Source organism: Miniopterus schreibersii (genome assembly GCF_964146895.1).
Source record: "Miniopterus schreibersii genome assembly, chromosome: 7".
Lineage (NCBI taxonomy): Eukaryota > Metazoa > Chordata > Mammalia > Chiroptera > Miniopteridae > Miniopterus > Miniopterus schreibersii.
In genome coordinates, this window is record NC_138108.1 from 56,424,568 (window position 1) to 56,444,875 (window position 20,308).

At 37.3% G+C, this 20,308-nt stretch overlaps 1 protein-coding gene across 33 annotated transcripts in view; it reads left to right on the plus strand.

The window, feature by feature from the left end:
• The window catches only part of NEB (nebulin), a 184,050-nt gene that overhangs the window by 63,298 nt on the left and 100,444 nt on the right, over positions 1–20,308 (plus strand). For all 33 annotated transcript variants that reach the window (XM_081141650.1, XM_081141676.1, XM_081141667.1 and 30 more), the window contains exons 45-61: positions 282–389; positions 2,624–2,935; positions 3,133–3,336; positions 6,822–6,926; positions 8,149–8,256; positions 8,595–8,906; positions 9,430–9,633; positions 9,956–10,060; positions 10,147–10,254; positions 11,246–11,557; positions 11,840–12,043; positions 12,995–13,099; positions 14,609–14,716; positions 16,351–16,662; positions 17,242–17,445; positions 17,757–17,861; positions 19,321–19,428. In XM_081141650.1, coding sequence (XP_080997776.1) covers positions 282–389; positions 2,624–2,935; positions 3,133–3,336; positions 6,822–6,926; positions 8,149–8,256; positions 8,595–8,906; positions 9,430–9,633; positions 9,956–10,060; positions 10,147–10,254; positions 11,246–11,557; positions 11,840–12,043; positions 12,995–13,099; positions 14,609–14,716; positions 16,351–16,662; positions 17,242–17,445; positions 17,757–17,861; positions 19,321–19,428 — 3,024 coding nt within the window. The remainder of the gene's footprint in view (positions 1–281; positions 390–2,623; positions 2,936–3,132; positions 3,337–6,821; positions 6,927–8,148; positions 8,257–8,594; positions 8,907–9,429; positions 9,634–9,955; positions 10,061–10,146; positions 10,255–11,245; positions 11,558–11,839; positions 12,044–12,994; positions 13,100–14,608; positions 14,717–16,350; positions 16,663–17,241; positions 17,446–17,756; positions 17,862–19,320; positions 19,429–20,308) is intronic.

The following is a 20,308-nucleotide window of genomic DNA, read 5'->3' on the forward strand; positions in this document are numbered from 1 at the left end:
TTATATCTGATATGCCCATATAGTGTCTGAACAGAAAAGATGATACTCAGTTGTACCTGGGGAGGAGGTGTGTCTCAGAGCCAAAAAATTGAAGCCAGATCATGTGATGCTTAGTCAGTCCTCTATTAAACAGCATTTTTGTTTTTATCTCTGTCTTTAGAGATATAGTAGGTGATATTAGATTTACCTAGATCTCTATTCTCTAGGTAAATTTTTGTTCAATAATCGGTTGAGGTTTTAATATACACTGAACAATACTAAATCATTCCTTTAATTTTCAGAAACTCTATAAACTTGGATGGGAAGAGGCTTTGAAGAAAGGCTATGATCTCCCAGTTGATGCAATTTCTGTGCAGTTGGCCAAAGCTTCAAGAGACATCGTTAGTGATGTAAGTATTACTTTGACTTCTCTAAGGATATATTTTTATCTGAATCAGGTAGCTTAATGCCTCATTTTGTTAATCACAAGAATTAACCACAAAAAAATCATGAAGATCTTGGCTATAGAGAATAAATTACCAGACTTTCATAGGGAAGCACAACCACTTCACTGAAATCTTTAAAACAAAACAAAACAAAACAAGAAATTGGTTTGGAAAGAAAGACTTTCTAAAGACAGACTCTAAAAATAGATTCTAAGAATATAAGGGAAGATTCTCCCTAATTCAGTTAATCTGTGGCACTCCAGAAGTGATGGAAAACTAATTAGATAATGTATTATTACCTGCTTTCTGGCTTGAAAGTCAATACCTCATTAAAAAGAATCCACATGGCAATGAAACTAGAGCAATAGCTGCAATAATGATGATTGCATGTTCCCCAGAACATAGACTCATTTTCACTTATGTTATGTGCTCTCCATAAGGCAAAGATAGTTTAGGAAATGAAGAAATAGTGTCAATAATTTTCTAACAGCAGAGCATTTGATAGTACCTGTTTTCTTTCCATGTGAGCCTATTAGCTAGAAACTTTTAAAATCTTACCCAAAATTAATTTAACTATAAGTGAACTTTCTGACCATTGTAGAGATAGTATCTCCTCTCAGTTTCAAATGGTTCTTGAATCTATAAAATTTAAGAAAATGAAAGCTATTTTTATAAATAATAAATTAAAATCATAAATTTAGAGTTAGAAGATAACTTAAAGGTTGTTTAATCCAATCTACCCAATCAATGCCCTACCCTCTCTCCATCTCCAACATGTGGTAATCCGGTCTGTGAATACTTACAAAATATGAGAATTTTTGTGTCCATTTCCTTGTTGGATCATCTCAAATTGTTATTATACAATTATATGGAACTTAACTATGTTACTAATCAGCTCTAGTTCTGTGTTTTAGAAACACCACAAGGTAGCTTATTTCCTCTTCTACCTGATATCTCTTCAGCCATTTCAAGTTTCATACTTACTCCCCTTTGATTTTAGTTTTATAATTCCTTCAATCTTCTGATCATTCTACTAGTGAGTTACTCTATTTTTTTCAAAAACCCTCTCAAAATAGAGTGCCTCAAACCTTAGTATTGTTCTCCTGTTATAGAAGGACAGGCGGGAGTAAGTGAGCTTCTGACTGGCCTTTTCTGTGTCTCTACAGAATGTGTGATGCTACTTTTTTATAAGCAGTTTTGTCAGATTGCCCATAAAGAGCTTCTAGTCAACTTAAATTCCTGAGTATTTTTTTTTAAATATATCTTTATTGATTTCAGAGAGAGGAAAGGAGAGGGAGAGACAGAAACATCAACGATGAGAGAGTCATTGATTGGCTGCCTCCTGCACGCCCCAGACTGGGAAGCGAGCCCGCAACCCGGGCATGTGCCCTGACCGGGAATCGAACCCCGATCGCCTGGGTCCTAGGTCAACGCTCAACCGCTGAGCCACGCCCGGCCGGGCCTGAGTATTTTTAATATACATAACTGTGAAGCTGGGTGTCGAGAGAGTAGAACCTACTTCCATGAGGTGTAATGTGTGCTGAGCATCTAGCATCGTGTAAATGCTGTTATTACTATCACTATTATCGTCGTTATTGTCATCCAGTACTGATGCAATTTTCCCAATTGATTTGAAATACTGGATTTCACTTTCACTTTCTTAAATTTATGTAGTTCTTAGCAATATGTTGGGATCATGTAGAATTTTCTTTCTAATTTAACATATTTAGCTGTTTTTATCCATATGTGCATCAAGAAATGAATCCTCAACAGGGCAAGTTTATATAACATAACCATATGGCCTGTCACTAAAAATCTTGGTGCTTAATTAATTAATCTACACTATTAGACCTGTTCATCAAGTCCTGAATCTTCCTAAACTTTACCATTCAACCCATACTTTCCCATTGTCCTCATAAGGGCAAGCACTTTCTCAGACACTACCTTAAAGTCAGCATACACAATGCTAGCACATCCCAGAATATCTTGAATTAATTTCTCACGACAACCTCTCTTGACACTCAACTATATTACATTTCTTTGGAAGCCTCTACTTAAGTTTTTACATTTCTTACTAAGTTAACATAGACATCCCTTCTCTCATCTCAATTTTTGAAAACAAATATAGAAACAAAGCAAACTGAGCTTAATTTAACCTCTGTTCACGTTACTAAAAGAACCGCTTCCTCTGATTTCAGTTTAAATATAAACAAGGCTACCGCAAGCAGCTCGGCCACCACATTGGATTCCGGAGTCTGCAAGATGATCCAAAGCTTGTGCTGTCCATGAACGTAGCCAAAATGCAGAGTGACAGGGAGTACAAGAAGGACTTTGAGAAGTGGAAGACCAAGTACACCAGCCCCGTGGACATGCTGGGGGTGGTGCTGGCCAAGAAGTGCCAGGCCTTGGTCAGCGACGTGGACTACAAGAACTACCTGCACCAGTGGACGTGCCTGCCCGACCAGAACGACGTCATTCAAGCTAAAAGAGTTTATGAACTGCAGAGTGAGGTCAGTTCCTGTTAAATCCAGTGGTTTCTATATTACTTCCCATCTCACGTGAGCAGCCATTTAGTCGTGGAGAGACAGACCTAGAAGGAGGAATTGTTACTGAATATATCAAGTGCATGTGTTTGTAATGCACAGAATCACTTGATCAGGGTCCAGATGAGGGTGGAATTTTGACGGCTTACTTCGTTTTTTCACAGAATCTGTATAAGTCTGACCTTGAGTGGTTGAGAGGCATAGGATGGAGTCCCCTGGGTTCTTTGGAGGCAGAAAAGAACAAGCGGGCTTCAGAAATCATCAGTGAGAAGAAATATCGTCAGCCTGCAGACAAAAACAAGTTCACCAGCGTTCCTGATGGCATGGATGTAGTTCTGGCAAAGGCAAATGCCAAAAATAGGAGTGATGTGAGTATAATTCTTTGGAAATAAATGAAATAAATTATAGTGCCTGATACTTGGTAGGTGCTCAATATAATTTGCTTAATAAATTAGTAGAATAGCACAGCATCACATCACACAACAGAGCACAACACAACATAATGTCTTATATTTAATCGCTTCATTTGAATGATCAATTACCCCACATTGGATCATGTAAAAATGGGTTAGTATCGATGTTTGTCCCCCGAAGCTTGTTTGTTTGTTTATCCAAAGTATAGTGAGAAAACTATAGAACATACTTTTTTCTTTGGAACTTGAGTGCATTTAAACCCCAGATTTTGTTGTTGTATGATGTTGTTGAGGTATAGTGTAGGAGAGGGAGCTATGCTGAGTACCTTACACAGGTACAATGGAAATGTTATAAAGAGTTTATTTGCTTCCAAATGATTATAATGCATTTTGTTTAGTAGAATCAAGAGACACACATGCATACACACACACATATACATGTATGTATATATATATCCATCCCATCTTCAGCCTCCTTCTCCAGTATCTGGCACATACTAGGTGCTCAATAAGTACTTATTGAATAAGATAAATGAAAGATAGCAGTATAGAGTAATTCTATGCAGAGTAGAAAAGGGAAAGAGTAATCATCATTGCTTGGTTAGAAGCATAACCCTGAAAATTACAATAAGTTGAATCACTGAGATTCTGAAACTAGTAAGAAAGTTTAAATCAATATATAATAATAACCGTTTGGGTCTTAGAAGGATCTAAATATATATATATAATATATTATATATTTTACATATGTCATACATATTAGTTTTCACATAATATATATAAGCTCATAATCAACTCATAGTAAACATTTGATAAACTGTAGCTCCTCTAGTCCCAATCCACCTCTCATAGATTTCTTGCAATTTTGGTATTCAAAACTTATAGTAAATGCTGACATGTCAGCTTTATTATGAATATTAAGTTTGGTTTTCATTTTTTGATAATGGAAATTTGAATCCAACCAGCTGGCTAATAAAGCAACAAATTTATGCAAAATTATTTCCCCCTTTGGAATCCAAGTTTCTTTTTTCTCCATGAAACAGACCTGTTTACAAAGCTCTGAGATAGTGAGGTGGCCAAGAGAAAAACCCTGGGCCATAAAATTTATCAACATCAATGCCTCAGGACAGAATCGCCAACAGTGTATCCTGGTTACAGAAATGCTGGGATACTAATCTCAGGTCTCAGGAGAAGGGCCCCGAGGTCCTTGAGCCTACTGTCTCTCCTTTTGAATAGGCCAACACATCTATCTCAGTATAAACAAATATTAGCATTTTCTCTGTTTGCCACAGGGTAAAAATGACACATACCATTAAACAAATGGTGCAGCTTAATGGTTCTCAACCAGGGATAATTTTGTCCCACAGGAGCTTTTGGTAACACCTAAGACCTTTTCGGTTGTGACAATTTGAGGGTGGCATGCTACTGACATCTAGTGGATAGAAGTCATATATGTTGCAAACATCCCAAAATGTACAGGACGGCCCCTGCACCCCCACCCCTACAAAGAATCATCCAATATACAACACTAACAGTGCAGGTTGAGAAACTCTGATCTTAATCAGAACAGTTAGCACAGAACCACGATAAATGCATACGGAAATTCACGAGCCTTGCTTTGTTTTTGCCCTGAAGGTCTTAATCAGCTTCTCTGGGTTATATGGACTGTAGTGAGCATGCTCGGGAAGGAGAAAAGTGCCAGCCCCACACACCCCACACTGCATGCCTCAAAGGGAAATTGACAAGTGCAAGGAACCAATGAGACTTAAAATTTTTATATAGAAATAATATCAGTCATACAGAAAAGTTGCAAAAATAATTTATATGTCTATCATCTATCTATCATCTATCTATATCTATCTATCTATCTATCTATCTATCTATCTATCTATCTATCTATCTATCTATCTATCATCTATCTATCTATCATCTATCTATCTATCATCTATCTATCTATCATCTATTTCATCTATCATCTATCTGTCTGTCTGTCTATCTAATCTTTGCCCAGATTCTCCAGATAACTTTTTGCCATATTTGCTTTTTTCTCGCTCTCTCTCTCCTCCTCTCTCTTCTTTCTTTCATGATGCCACTCTATCCCTAGATACTTCATTGTGTATTTTCTGAAAACAAGAACATTCCACAAGAACATAACTATGGTGCAATGATCAAAATCAGGAAATAAATGTGAAACAATACTAGTCTACAGAATTTATTGAATTTTACCACTAATGTTCTGTTTTTAAATTATGTTTTTATTGATTTCAAAGAGAGGAAGGGAGAGGGAGAGAGAGATAGAAAGAGCAATGATGAGAAAGAATATTGATCGGTTGCCTCCTGCACACCTCCTACTGGGGATTGAGCCTGCAACCTGGGCATGTGCCCTATTGAATCTCAATCTCCTGGTCCATGGGGTCGACGCTCAACCAGTGAGCCAAACCTAATGTTCTTTAGACAAAATTATAAAAATTTTCTGATCCAGTACCCAGTTAAAGGTCACACATTGAATTCATTTGTCATGTCTTTAGTTTTCTTGAATCTGGACTCATTCCTCACTATTTGTCTTCCAAGTCCTTGACACTTACGAAGAGCACAGGCCGGTTATTTTATGAATCTCCTTCTGTTTGGGTTTGTATAACGTTTCCTCATGATTAGATTCAGGTTTTGTATTTTTGCAGGATAACGTATGTTGTGTCCTACATACATTATACCAGGAGATACATAATATCAATTTGTCCCATTCCTGATCGTTTTAACTTTGATCACTTGTTTAAAATGGTGTCTCCAAGTTTTGCCAGTCATTACTATTTTATTCTTTGTAATTAATAAGTATCATGTGGAAAGATTCTGTGACAATGTTAACATCCTAGTTTTAGTAAATCAGTGAGATTTTTGTTTGGATCCCTTCATCTTCTGTTAAGAAAGACAGGATGGCTCTGGGACATACAAGAATTTTTGATTTCTCATATGAAATCCTTTTGGGAATCCTAATCCCCCCCAAATAATTATGAGGTATAACTATAGATAATAAACCATATAGGAAATGAGACTCCCTAATTTCTAGACGTACTGTGGCTATGTCGTCTTTTCAGAAAACAAGGGCCATCTCCCAATTAGACACCGAGGGAGACTCTTACAGTCCAACAGATGGAGAATTGCTGCTCCATTTGATGATCTCGGCAAAGGCTGCCATTACTTGGGTTGATTTCTTATAGGTGGGGTTACCTGTCACTGGAAAAGGTAATCCATAATCTCTATAATGAAAGGCAGTTATGTCCTAGATAAATCAAGAAATACTGGAGCTATTTTCTGCTTGTGCTATCTGCTTATGCCACCAATCATAAGGTTTATTCACGTGAATTCAGTAATCCTGTTAGAAGTTAACTACGTCATTCACTAATCTAATGACACCCCTGAAAAACTCCTATTTCTCATTTTAGAGACTTTATCGAGAAGCTTGGGACAAAGACAAGACTCAAGTCCACATCATGCCGGATACACCTGACATTATTCTGGCTAAAGCAAACTTAATCAACACAAGTGACGTGAGTTTCCAGTTCAGCGTGTGTTGTAATTGGTTCCAAGGCAGTACATTGATTTGGAAGTTATTTTGAATGCCTGGATTATTTTCATTAATTAACTACATGTGACTTAGATTCCTCATTTAGTGGGTTTTAGCTTGAAGATAATTGGCACTCTCCATCTCAGGCAGAGGTGGGGGGGTGCTATCTGTTCCCTGTGGTTCATTATTACCTATCGTCATAATGTAATGGTTTATATCACTCTCCCCAAGTGGATAGGAGCTCTTTGGAGGAAGAGGCAGTTCCTCTTGGATCTGCAGGCTTTACTGGTACAGTGCCTGACACACACAAAATTCAATGAAATTTCAAATGAATGAGCATAAAAAACTCATGCAGAAGAGAATTTCATTTTTATTTTTATTGTCATCACAGCATAAGAATTTCATTTTTATTGTCATCATAGCATAATCTCCTGAAATTTATAGACATAAAAACTAAATATTAAAAAACTCTAATAGAAAGACTTTAATATTAAGTAATGTATTAAAATAATGCCACAAAGAAAATATATATGTATATGTAAACACAAATCCAAGATCAACAGTCATTTTAAACAATCTGGTTCCTGGATAAAGTGTATTAAATTACATTCTCAATTATGTAATTATGTAACAAATCTGAAGAAACAAATCATTTCACTTAAGCTTTTAAAATTCAATATTTAAATTTTTCTCAAAAAAAATCTTACATTTAAAACATTATGAAGGACTTTGTTTCATACCTACAGATGTAATCCAACTTCAGATGACCTTCTACTGCGAACTAGACTATATCACAATGCTTTAGCTACACAAAATAGACAGCTCATCAGGCATGACTTTTCCCCACTAGAGCTGTTAGATGAAAAGGCATTGCTCTTTTCTAACAAAAACTGCCAATGAAACACTCTAAGTTCATTGGAAAACAGCACCTAAATACTATTTCATTTCATTTCTCTATCAATTTACTTCTGCTTCTTTCTCATAAGCATTTGAAAAGAGATGACATTTAATTTTGTTGATCCAGGTAATTGAAGAGCTTTGAAGTTTAAAACAGGATCATTAGCAATCAATGGGCATAATTTCCAATTACATTTGAGTATTCTAGAACACAGATACTATTCTCATGGACTCTTACAATATTTAGCACACTGGATTCATTAGGCTGGAGTTGTTTATTTCCCAAAGTGATCTTCGTCTCTTTACAGAAACTCTATCGAATGGGTTATGAGGAGCTGAAGAAAAAAGGCTACGATCTTCCCCTTGATGCCATATCAATCAAAGCAGCAAAAGCATCTCGAGAAATTGCCAGCGAAGTAAGGCTTTATCTTTTTTGTATTGATTTGATTGAAATTTATCATTTCCGAGCAGTCTCAATTTCATTTTAAATTGAACAAAATCTTCCAAGGAGTAACATTAAAACAGAGTGAAATGATTCGAAATGTAGTGTGGGATGAGGCGAAGCTCAAGGATGCATTTATTATGTATGAAATTTGAGCTGGATTTAGCCTTTAATCCTTCCTATCAAAAAAACTTCTATCTGTGGCCCTTTAGGCTTAGTGAAATATTTGGAGTTAATGTGCTTTGTAATTTGCCACAAAGATGGTAATATAAGTTAATCTCTAAAGGAATGGGACTTTTTTTCCCCCTTTAGTACAAGTACAAGGAAGGTTTTCGCAAGCAGCTTGGCCACCACATTGGAGCCCGGAATATCAAAGATGACCCCAAGATGATGTGGTCCATGCATGTGGCCAAGATCCAGAGTGACAGGGAGTACAAGAAGGACTTTGAGAAGTCAAAGACTAGGTACACCAGCCCCGTAGACATGCTGGGAGTGGTCCTGGCCAAGAAGTGCCAGGCCTTAGTCAGTGATGCCGACTACAAGAACTACCTGCACCAGTGGACGTGCCTGCCCGACCAGAACGACGTCATTCATGCTCGGCAGGCCTATGACCTCCAGAGTGATGTGAGTCTAAGATTTTCCTTGGCCAACAAAACACCATGTATGCTTTCCTAAGTAGCAAAGTTCCCCCAAAGTGAGGGGAGTTGAGTTTATACAATTGAACTCTACTTCCATAAACTAATACTCATGCTCTATCCAGTCACCCAAACATTATTCCACAAAGAAAGAGCCAGAAAACCCCCCACTACTATGATAGAGGCCTCTACATTGTTGACCCAGAAGAGCTGGGTCTTTCTCTACATGCTGCTATTTAAAATGTTTTTCAAAATATTGCTTCTAATCTGAATATCTTGTTGATTCACAAGACATACCAAAATTTTAAAATTTCTCATGAAGTCAAGCATTGAAATCTATATTATATTTATATTATATTATATTATATTATATTATATTATATTATATTATATTATATTATATTATTATATTATATTTTATATTATGCTATGCTATGCTATGCTATACTATTTTGTTTTTTAGGGACATATTATTATGCTTATGTTTAGTGATTTGTCACTTTCAATTTCAGAATTTGTACAAGGCCGACCTTCAGTGGCTAAAAGGCATTGGCTGGTTACCTAGCGGTTCTCTTGAGGATGAGAAGAACAAGAGAGCTATGCAGATTTTGAGTGACCATGCTTACCGTCAACACCCAGATAAATTAAAGTTTACCAGCCTTATGGACTCCATCCCAATGGTTCTGGCAAAAAACAACGCTATTACCATGAACCATGTAAGTTCTTTCTTTAGTTGGGAAGAGTATTAATTGTGTGTGTGTGCGTGTGTGTGTGCGTGTGTGTGTGTGTGTGTGTGTGTGTAAATACTGAAATCTGTTTCTATAAAAGAAAAATCATAGTCAATCCTTTTGCTTTGTATTAAAGTGGCTTTTAAGTGAGTGTGGTGCTTCTTACTGACACGAGACATCTGGACCTGAAGGTGTCACAAATACCAATTCACAGAGAAGGCTCTCCTTACTCTTATGAAGAACCAGATTATTTTTATGTGTCTATTCCTTTCAGGTCTGTATTAGTCATGTATTTTTTGTTTGCTTTTAGCGCCTCTATACGGAAGCTTGGGATAAAGATAAAACCAGTGTCCACATTATGCCAGACACCCCTGAAGTTTTACTAGCTAAACAAAACAAAATAAATTACAGTGAGGTAAGCAATATATTTATGGTACATGATATATTTTCCTTACACTGCCCTTTATAAATCAAACTTATGATGACTTATTTCTATTTCAGAAACTATATAAACTTGGCCTAGAAGAAGCCAAGAGGAAAGGCTATGATATGCGGCTAGATGCCATTCCCATCAAGGCGGCCAAGGCCTCCAGAGACATTGCAAGTGAAGTAAGTGCACCTGAAAAGTTCTTTGCCTTAGCTTTGGTTCAAAGATGTCTTTCTTTCTCCTGGACATATGGTAGAGCTATTAATCTATGAGGTTAAATTCTTGCTGTCAGGTTTTTTTCTCAGTAAATATTAGTTTAAAATAATGGTAATGAAATTCTCAACACAAAGTCTAATTCCTACTTATGGCTGAGTTCACAGCAACATGTGTTTCAAAATATTGTCTATTTCCTGCTGAACAAAAGCATTGGATACTTGACTGTAGTTCAGACATCCTTTTGGCTTTTCCACATGATGTATTCTTATATACCACCAAACTCATTGTAGGATTCCTTCAATATCCAACCACGCCCTGTGAACCAATGAACCTACAAGGGCTGAATGAATGGGACACATTATTCTATCCAAAGTCCAACCATCCATATGGACCATATGTTTGCCTCTGCATCTAGTGATTGGCTATGGATATTTATTTTCTTTAAAACATAAATTTGCTCAACAATATATTTTATTTATTTCCAAAATATGGGAAGTAACCATCATAACTTAAAAATAAATGTTCAATAACCATAGAAGGGTTAAAAGTGTTAATATATACCAATATAATGGAATTCTACTACCATTAAAATTCATGTTTACATAGAATAATGATGCAGAGAAATGCTCATATGATAATTGAACAAAGTAGGCACAAACCCACATACAGTATGATTCCTATTTTAATTTTATTCTCTCTCTCTCACATACACACGTACAACACCCCCTCCCACAAAAAGCAGTTTTTTCAGTGGTTATCACTGAATGGAAGAATAATGTGTCTTCTTTTTTTTGTATACATATATATGCTTTATTTTCTAAATGGTTTATAAGATACATATTTATATATTTAGGGTCAAATCATTATTTTTTTTAAATAAATAGAAAAATTTGGCCTTAGTAATTGCTTTTTACTAAATGTTAAAATAGGTGACTGTCAGCATTTTTCTTCTTCTAGTACAAGTACAAAGAAGGCTATCGGAAGCAGCTCGGCCACCACATTGGAGCCCGGAACATCAAAGACGACCCCAAGATGATGTGGTCCATGCATGTGGCCAAGATCCAGAGTGACAGGGAGTACAAGAAGGACTTTGAGAAGTCAAAGACTAGGTACACCAGCCCCGTGGACATGCTGGGGGTGGTCCTGGCCAAGAAGTGCCAGGCCTTAGTCAGTGATGCCGACTACAAGAACTACCTGCACCAGTGGACGTGCCTGCCCGACCAGAACGACGTCATCCACGCTCGGCAGGCCTATGAAATCCAGAGCGACGTGAGTACTGAGAATCATAGTAACATGTAAAGGTGGGAAATCAGTGAATTCACACCCCCTGGAGAATGTGGCACCAAATCACCAGTCCTTGCGAAGTGAGGAAACCATTTCTTTTTTCCTTGTATTAATTGTCCCACCCTCCAGACCAAAAAGAAACATTGTCTGATACCCTGCCTGTCCACCAAACTGTACTGTCAAGATTGCTCTCACTTAGCTTCATATCCTTTAGATGAACGTTTTCCCCAATGAAGGTAAATATTTATTAACTATTTGTGTCAACAGAATATGTACAAGTCAGATCTCCAGTGGATGAGAGGCATCGGCTGGGTTCCTATTGGCTCTTTGGATGTGGAAAAATGCAAAAAGGCAACTGAAATTTTGAGTGATAAAATCTATCGCCAGCCTCCAGACAAATTTAGATTTACTAGTGTGACAGATTCGCTGGAACAAGTGTTGGCCAAGAATAATGCCATCACCATGAACAAGGTGAGGCTTCAAAATTCAGGGAATCAAGGTAGGACCCCTAAAGCTAAATCAACGAGAAAGAAGCATAGTCAAGAAAAGAAAGGAAGAGAGCACTGAGCAACAAAAGACACCTGTTATCTATCTATCCATCCATCTATCATCTATCTATCCATCCATCTATCATCTATTATCTATCTATCTATCTATCTATCTATCTATCTATCTATCTATCTATCTATCTATCATCATCTATCTATTTATTATCTATCTATTATCTATCATCTATCAATCTATCCATCTATATCTATATCTATCTATCTATCATCTATCATCTATCTATCATCTATCTATCATCTATCTATCTATCTATCTATCTATCTATCTATCTATCTATCATCTATCTATCTATCTATCTATCATTATCTATCATCATCTATCATCATCTATCTATTTATTATCTATTATCTATCTATCATCTATCAATCTATCCATCTATATCTATATCTATCATCTATCATCTATCTATCATCTATCTATCTATCTATCTATCTATCTATCTATCTATCTATCTATCATCTATCTATCATCTATCTATCTATCTATCTATCTATCTATCTATCTATCTATCTATCTATCATCTATCTATCCATCCATCTATCTATATAAATTTGATATGTTATTTATAATAGATACTTTAGTAATTATTTTATGGTTTTGATAAAATGGCATATTTTTATGGAAAATCATCTTTGCATAAAAGATTTCCTTTAGTTAACATACATTCATATTATCAGAAATATCTAGTCTACTATGAACTAATTATTTTACTTGAAGAAATGTGTATAAAACACATAATGTAAAAAATGCATACCCTTTTGTTATTTTTATTTACAAAGTTCTTGTGGTCCTGCAATTCCTACTAATTATACACTGAATATTTTTCCTGATGACATTATATATTTTCTTTGATAGCGTTTATACACAGAAGCCTGGGACAAAGATAAGACCCAGATCCACATCATGCCAGACACCCCGGAAATTACGTTGGCAAGAATGAACAAAATCAACTACAGTGAGGTGGGAGCAGATGCTGATCCTGTAACACTTGCCTGCTGTTTCTTACTTCAGTTAACCTGTTCCACGGGGATGTAATACTAAAGGACAGCTTTATAAAGAACCTCTTTCTGCCCCATGTACACACCAACTCTTGCATTCCTCAATCACCATCCTAAACATTAAACTTCAAGTAACAAGAATTATCTTTTAGGAAGTACAAATTATAAGAACTAATAATTTAAGTAGTAACCATAAGATTAATTAGACCTTTTCTTTTTATTAATTTTTTTAAGTTAGGAAATTAGCAATAGACCAACTACACATTTATTTCCTCCTTTTGCTCCAGAGTTGTGCTAAATATATATTTCCCTATATGATATATTTTTCCTAAATTATAGTTTAGGGTCGAAATTTAAGGTTTTTAATGTTTAAGATTAAGTCAAAGGCAAAAATCACAGTAGTACTACCAAATAACACAGAGAAAGAGAGAGAGGCAGAGAGAGGAACTGTCAGTGTACATATTAGCAAGCCCATTTCCTTTTCACTTTCTGTGAGTATAGGGCCATGTGCCCCATTGCAGAAGCACAGGTGTTTAGGCTGAGAACATCAACCCGTTTGTTCTGGAAAATTCCATTAGAAGGTGCTTCTGATGTATTGACTCAAAGATTTCTCTCTGCAGACCCACATAGTCCTCTGAGGCTATGCAGAACCAATCTGTGCCAACTCCATGGAGCGGGCGATAGCAACTATGGTGCCTCCCTTGCCACCTCCTCCCAGGTTCTCTTCTAATCCAAACACCCCAAGTTCCTGGGCATTCCTCACGTGACATCCCTGTTAGAACGTGACTCTCAGAACCAATCAAAATTCTGCATGTGAGGAATGATGAATGTAGAATACAGTTGATGTCCTATTTCCTTTTTTGGCTATTTGACCTCTGTCTCTGCATCGCGTGTTTCAGGGCACGCTGGCAGCTGTGCCCCTGTTGGTGCACATGGAACTTGGGATCAACCAAAACCCTGAGACATCTTACATGGGCTTAACCAGGTTTCCTCTAACCTGCATTTACACATTTGGCCACTTAAATCTCAGCGCAGAGATTGACATTTATCTCTCTGCAATTTCTTCTTCTTAGATGGAGCCCATTTGTTTAAGCCTGTGAAGATGTTTGTGACCCTAAGATTCTGTCTGAGGATGTATTAGTTATTTCTCTGTGCCATCAGCAAAGAAAATAGTGTTTCTTTGATAGCATAAATCAACAGTATATTACTCTTCCGCAGAATATAATTTAGAGAATTTATGTAAGTTAGCCACCATCTTAAGTCATTTTATTTTGGAGGTGTGCAAACTATAATTTTAGTGCTTACATAATTAGCTCTTAATTGTTACCAAAAACTAAAAATGCAGAAGGCTTAGAACTCTCGAAAGTAAGGTTATTATAGCTCCTACATGTGTAGAACAGGGAATTATTTCAGTCCCACATCAGCTTTTGGATATGAGTGTCAACATCTGATTTTTTGCCCAAATTTATAGAGTCTGTATAAACTCGCCAACGAAGAAGCCAAGAAGAAAGGCTATGACTTGCGAAGTGACGCCATCCCGATTGTAGCAGCCAAGGCCTCCAGGGACATTGCCAGTGATGTGAGTTGTCTATTTTATTCCAAGTATCTGATCCTTCAGAAGTGACATTTTTACTGAACTAAATCTGCACAAAGAACTTTACTGACCTTTTCAAAATATATCCTTATGTATTTTGTGGGGGTTTTCAAAAACCTAATTTTAAGGGAAATGAAACATGTGATGTTCATAAAAGGAGTTTGTAACCTTTAGGACGCAGTATCTTCAGCTAAAACTGGTCCATTAAGAAGAGGGAAAGATCCATTCTTGTGGAAATGGTTTGAGTGTAGCTGCAAGCTTGGAGATGCTTATATAAAAATTATCACAGTGCTTAAAAAAGTGTAACTCAAAAACATAAGTTCTCTCAGTAGGAACCAGGGCTTGGCTTTATGTAACATTTTAATATACAATATTTAAAAAAATACATATGACACTTGCATTACAATTCACTCTCACAGGCTTATGAAAAGAAGGCAGTTGATCAGAACCAGCGGTTGTTACTAGCTCAAGCTTGCACCCTTAACAGTAGCTCCTGGCTCTGTACCTCATATCTCCCAGAATAAAACCATCATCCTTTCCCAGTGCCACAGGGAATTCTTGAGGCACAGACCCCTGCTCTAAAAATCAAGGCCCAATATTCAGGAATATGATAACACCCTGCCCTTTCTATTGGAAAATCATGTTAGTCACTCACTTTAGTCTATGTATGTTGGACTTCCCCTACAAATGGATTTATGCCAATAAAAATAAATAATGAAATAATAATAACCAAGCGTACTGATAACTCTGAGCTAAGAGCTTTTTATTTATTATTTTCCATGCATCATAATTACCCTAGGGTGACAAACCCTACTAAATATTGTCATTATCCCCATTTTGTGGGTTGCTTAAGAAACTTGTCTAAAATCAGACTCCTGGTGGGTGATGGAGTTGAAGCTCCAGACCACCTCATCCCTTCCACTGTACCATTTTGCCTCCTGGTGACTCACCTACACTTTCTCAGCTTCCCTTAATTCTAGCATGTACTTCAAATCACTGGCGCAGATCCCAGGAGAAAGCCATTGCACATAGAATAATATAAACATTGCTGACCCATGTGGAACCCTGACTTTGTTAGGAGCATGCTCTACCCAGTAGGGTGGCTACAACTTTACAGAATAATTAGTTTTCAAAGCGATGGCAAACATCTGCTACCATCAATGAATGCATGGATCCATTATGAAATAATAAATTCTCCTCTGTTGCTACTGCAGGTAGCCCTTGCAGGAATCAGACAGTCATGTCATTACTTATTAAACACACCATGTCACCAAGTGCATCTCTTTTCTGACATGCTTTCAGCACATAAAATCCATTTCTCCAAGGTATGAATGGCCTTTCCCCCAACTCCACAGGTAACCTCTCCCTACTGTGTGCACTTCCTGCCTCCAGAATTATTTCTTATTACCAGGCTATAAGTGATTTGAGGCACACACTACAGTTATACTGATTTACATCTATTTAACTCCCTCTATAAACTCCTAGGGTAAAGGTCAGGATACTGGTTTGAGTTAGTGTTTATTACAACTTACAACTGAAATGTAAGCAAGATGATTTTATACAGACTTGGGGCCTCTAAGGTTTACAATAAAAACCTGATTTGTACATTTTCATCTCAGTACAAATACAAAGATGGTTACCGCAAGCAGCTTGGCCACCACATTGGAGCCCGGGACATCAAAGATGACCCCAAGATGATGTGGTCCATGCATGTGGCCAAGATCCAGAGTGACAGGGAGTATAAGAAGGACTTTGAGAAGTGGAAGACCAAGTACACCAGCCCGGTGGACATGCTGGGAGTGGTCCTGGCCAAGAAGTGCCAGACCTTGGTCAGTGACGTGGACTACAAGAACTACCTGCACCAGTGGACGTGCCTGCCCGACCAGAACGACGTCATCCACGCTCGGCAGGCCTATGAAATCCAGAGCGACGTGAGTACTGAGGCCCAGTACATGCTGCTGGTGACCGCGCTCGCGATAGTAATACAGTGATTTTCAACCAGTGGGCCCCAAGAATTTTTAAAACATGGAATACCTGACTATTTAATCACAGGCACTGACCTTTTTTCCCTTAGATTGTCAAATTAAAATATGACGACCAACACAAAAATAGCTGTCCAGTGTGAATGACTCAAAATGATACCTTTTCTTTCAGATCAGCAAAAAATATATTTTTTGGTGTGCCATAGAATTTTAGTAATTAGTTTATGTGTGCCATGAGATTTAAAAACAAAAAGGTTGAAAATAACTGTAGTAATACATAGATAATGGTCTAGGATTAGATAAAGCTCTCAGAAAGAATAAAGCTTTTCCTCCTCACCCCTCATTCATTGTGCCTTACTTTTCTTTTAGAGAAAACATAACACATGAAGCTACATCCAACTGGCCTTCATGTTTTAAAAGACACAGACAGTTTGTGTCTATCCAAGTTTTCCAGTCTTTTTCTTTTCTTCTTGAAATCAAGTGTCATCACAGCCTTAGTAATACTTGCTTTTGTGTTTATCTCACCAGAATATTTATAAATCAGATCTCCAGTGGCTGAGAGGCGTTGGCTGGGTCCCCATCGGGTCTCTGGATGTGGTGAAGTGCAAGAGAGCTGGGGAGATCCTGAGTGACAACATCTACCGCCAGCCCCCAGACAAGCTGAAGTTCACCAGCGTGACTGACTCCCTGGAGCAGGTGCTGGCAAAGAACAACGCCCTCACCATGAACAAGGTGAGCTCCGGCCGCCCCAGGCTTTCTCAGGATGCCAAAAGATGCTGTTATACTTTAGTGACTAGTGGAGTTATATCATCCATGAAAGTGTGGGGTCACATTTACCTCCTCAATTACGTACTTAAAAGCCTCTAAATGATTTCTATTATTCCCAGTCTTAACCTTGATAATTAGCATTAAAACTCAAACCTCAGTACCTTATATTCAAGTCTGGCTTATTTTCCTTAATTAGATCAATAATAATCCTGTTTTAATGTGACATTTTGTAATTCCTATTTCAAACGGTTTTCTATCAACATCTTCTTTGATAGCGTTTATATACAGAGGCCTGGGACAAAGACAAGACCCAGATTCATATAATGCCTGATACCCCGGAGATCATGCTGGCAAAGCAGAACCAGCTCAACTACAGTGAGGTGGGAGCAGAATTCTGTGGTGCTACACTTACTTTGTTGTTGTTGCTATTGTTTGTTTTTCGACACTTGCTTTTGTGAAGGTGCTCAGCTATCATGTTACATGCAGCTCCATGATATGAACACTCAGCCCATCCGACCTTTCACATCTGGGTTGCATATTATATGCTATAGGATTCCACAGGCAAACTGAGTCACATTATCTTTTCAGCTTATGGCCACTGCTACTGTGAGTTAGTGGGATTGAGTAGTACTTTTGGCATTTCCAAGAGGTAGGGTAGCTAGATAAAATACTGGCTCAATATTTATACTAAAATATTATTTGTTGTTTGTCTGAAATTCAAGTTCAACTGGTCATGCTATCTTTTTATTTGCTAAATCTGACAGTCTGGTAAGGGGGCTGTAATAATATGTACCTCTTCCCCACCTGGGTCCTCAGTAAAACTGAGAAGTAAAACCAAAGAATAGACATAAAACTCAAAATCTCACATTTGTTACTACTGAAGTTAGGTTCAAGGACACATTTGTGTGAGAGGCAAACCTCGGAATTGGGTTCTGCATCCAGGCACAGGCCACACTGCAGCAGGACAGTCAGCTCCGCCCCTCTCAGGGTGAGGTCCTGCTTGGAGCCCAGAGACACAGAGGAGGGCACTGAGCTTGTTCCTAGAGCGAGCCGTTTAGGGCTGAGCTGGGCATAGCCAGTTATCCCATCCCTACCAGTGAGATAAATCAGTAAATCAGTAAATCTCTCCAGTGGCAGAGAGTAAAGGTGCGGAGAAAGGAATAAAGCCAGAGATAAGATAATTGAGCTCCTTTTCTAGAAAGAAAACCTCAGGCAGGGAAAGAAGTGCTTTCCATTACAACACTGATTACTGTTTGCTTTTTAAGTAACATGCAATTTTATAGGTGCATGTTTTACTAATATGATACAGCTAAAATTTAGAATAAAAGTTGTGATGATGGTCGTTATCTACGTTTTAAATTGTACTTCAATCTTTTGCTCATTTATTTTCTAAAAATGATAAAATATTACATGAATGTCAAAAAATTTTAAGTAATAAAGAAATGAGTAAAAGTACATAAGTATATATATTATAAGCAAATAAATTAAACATATTGTTCTGCATTTTCTTTTTCACTTAGAAATACCTTTAGATTGATGCTTTATCCATCAATCTACATTAGTAGATTATATTAATCTATGTTATGCATAATGTATCATATTAATCTATTATATATCATCATAGATTATCAATCTATGCTATTACTCATTGATATATCTCATTTGTTTCTAATGCTATTTAGTTTTTTGGTAAGATATGGTTTATTTACTTTCAATATTGCTAGAATTTTAAATCGTTTCTAGAGCCTGTCCTTCTTTAAATGATGTGGTATGTCACCTGATGACCTCCAAATGGTTGCTGGCGAGCCTATTGCTTTAACTCTGACTTTCTTTCTATAGACTCTGTATAAACTTGCCAATGAAGAAGCCAAGAAGAAAGGCTATGACTTGCGAAGTGATGCCATCCCAATTGTGGCAGCCAAGGCCTCCAGAGACATCGTCAGTGACGTGAGTAAACACCATTTTGAGTATCTACATGGCTGGATGGGGTCGGGGGTCATCACGGTCATTATTACAACAGGAAGATGCATCTGGGTGCCAATTAAAGTACATTTATTGTGATTTAAATGAAAGAAATGCTTTTCATTAGAAAAAGTTCTTTCATATTTTTAACTCCAAGAGTTAATATTCAGGTCCCATAGAGAAGGGGTATCCTAAACTTCAGCATAAAATTGAATTTGAATTTACAATTGCTCATGTATACCATCATGAAACATTCATCTCCATATTTTGAGCACATAGCCAACACAGAAATAAGAAAATGCCAGAAAAGTTAAAAAAAAAAATAACTTGGTTACATGTATTGGTTCAACATCAGAAAAGACCTGGTTACCACTAGGTCTAGGGAAATGCACCTTTCCCCAACTCTGGAATTTTGTCAACTATTTCTTTGAAAAATTACCTTAAGTGCTTTCCTCAGAGTTCTTTTTAAACAAAAACAGAAAAGCAAAGCCAAAAAACAAAAGTTAACAAAAAGGTGAGCCTGATTTCTCTTTCTGCTGTCTCTGAGGGAAGTGGGTCCTTTGGTGGAGAATTCAGACTTCCATAAATATACATTAGGATTTGTGTGATGATGTTACCTCAAGTGGAGAGGAAATAATCCAGAGTCAGCACTTACCACCACCTCCAACAATATGACTTCTTGTAGTTATAGAATCTGTTTTCTTACTTGAGGAATCCCAATGAAGCTCAGCCAAATTAGATCTCTGTCAGAGCAAGCCACACAGGATGGAAAGCCCAAGCCAGTCCGTGTCAGGGAGCCCAGTGACCCAGTAAAAGTCAGCAGAGCCTGATTTGGGTAACAGGTGGCTTGGAGGGTGGACTCAGG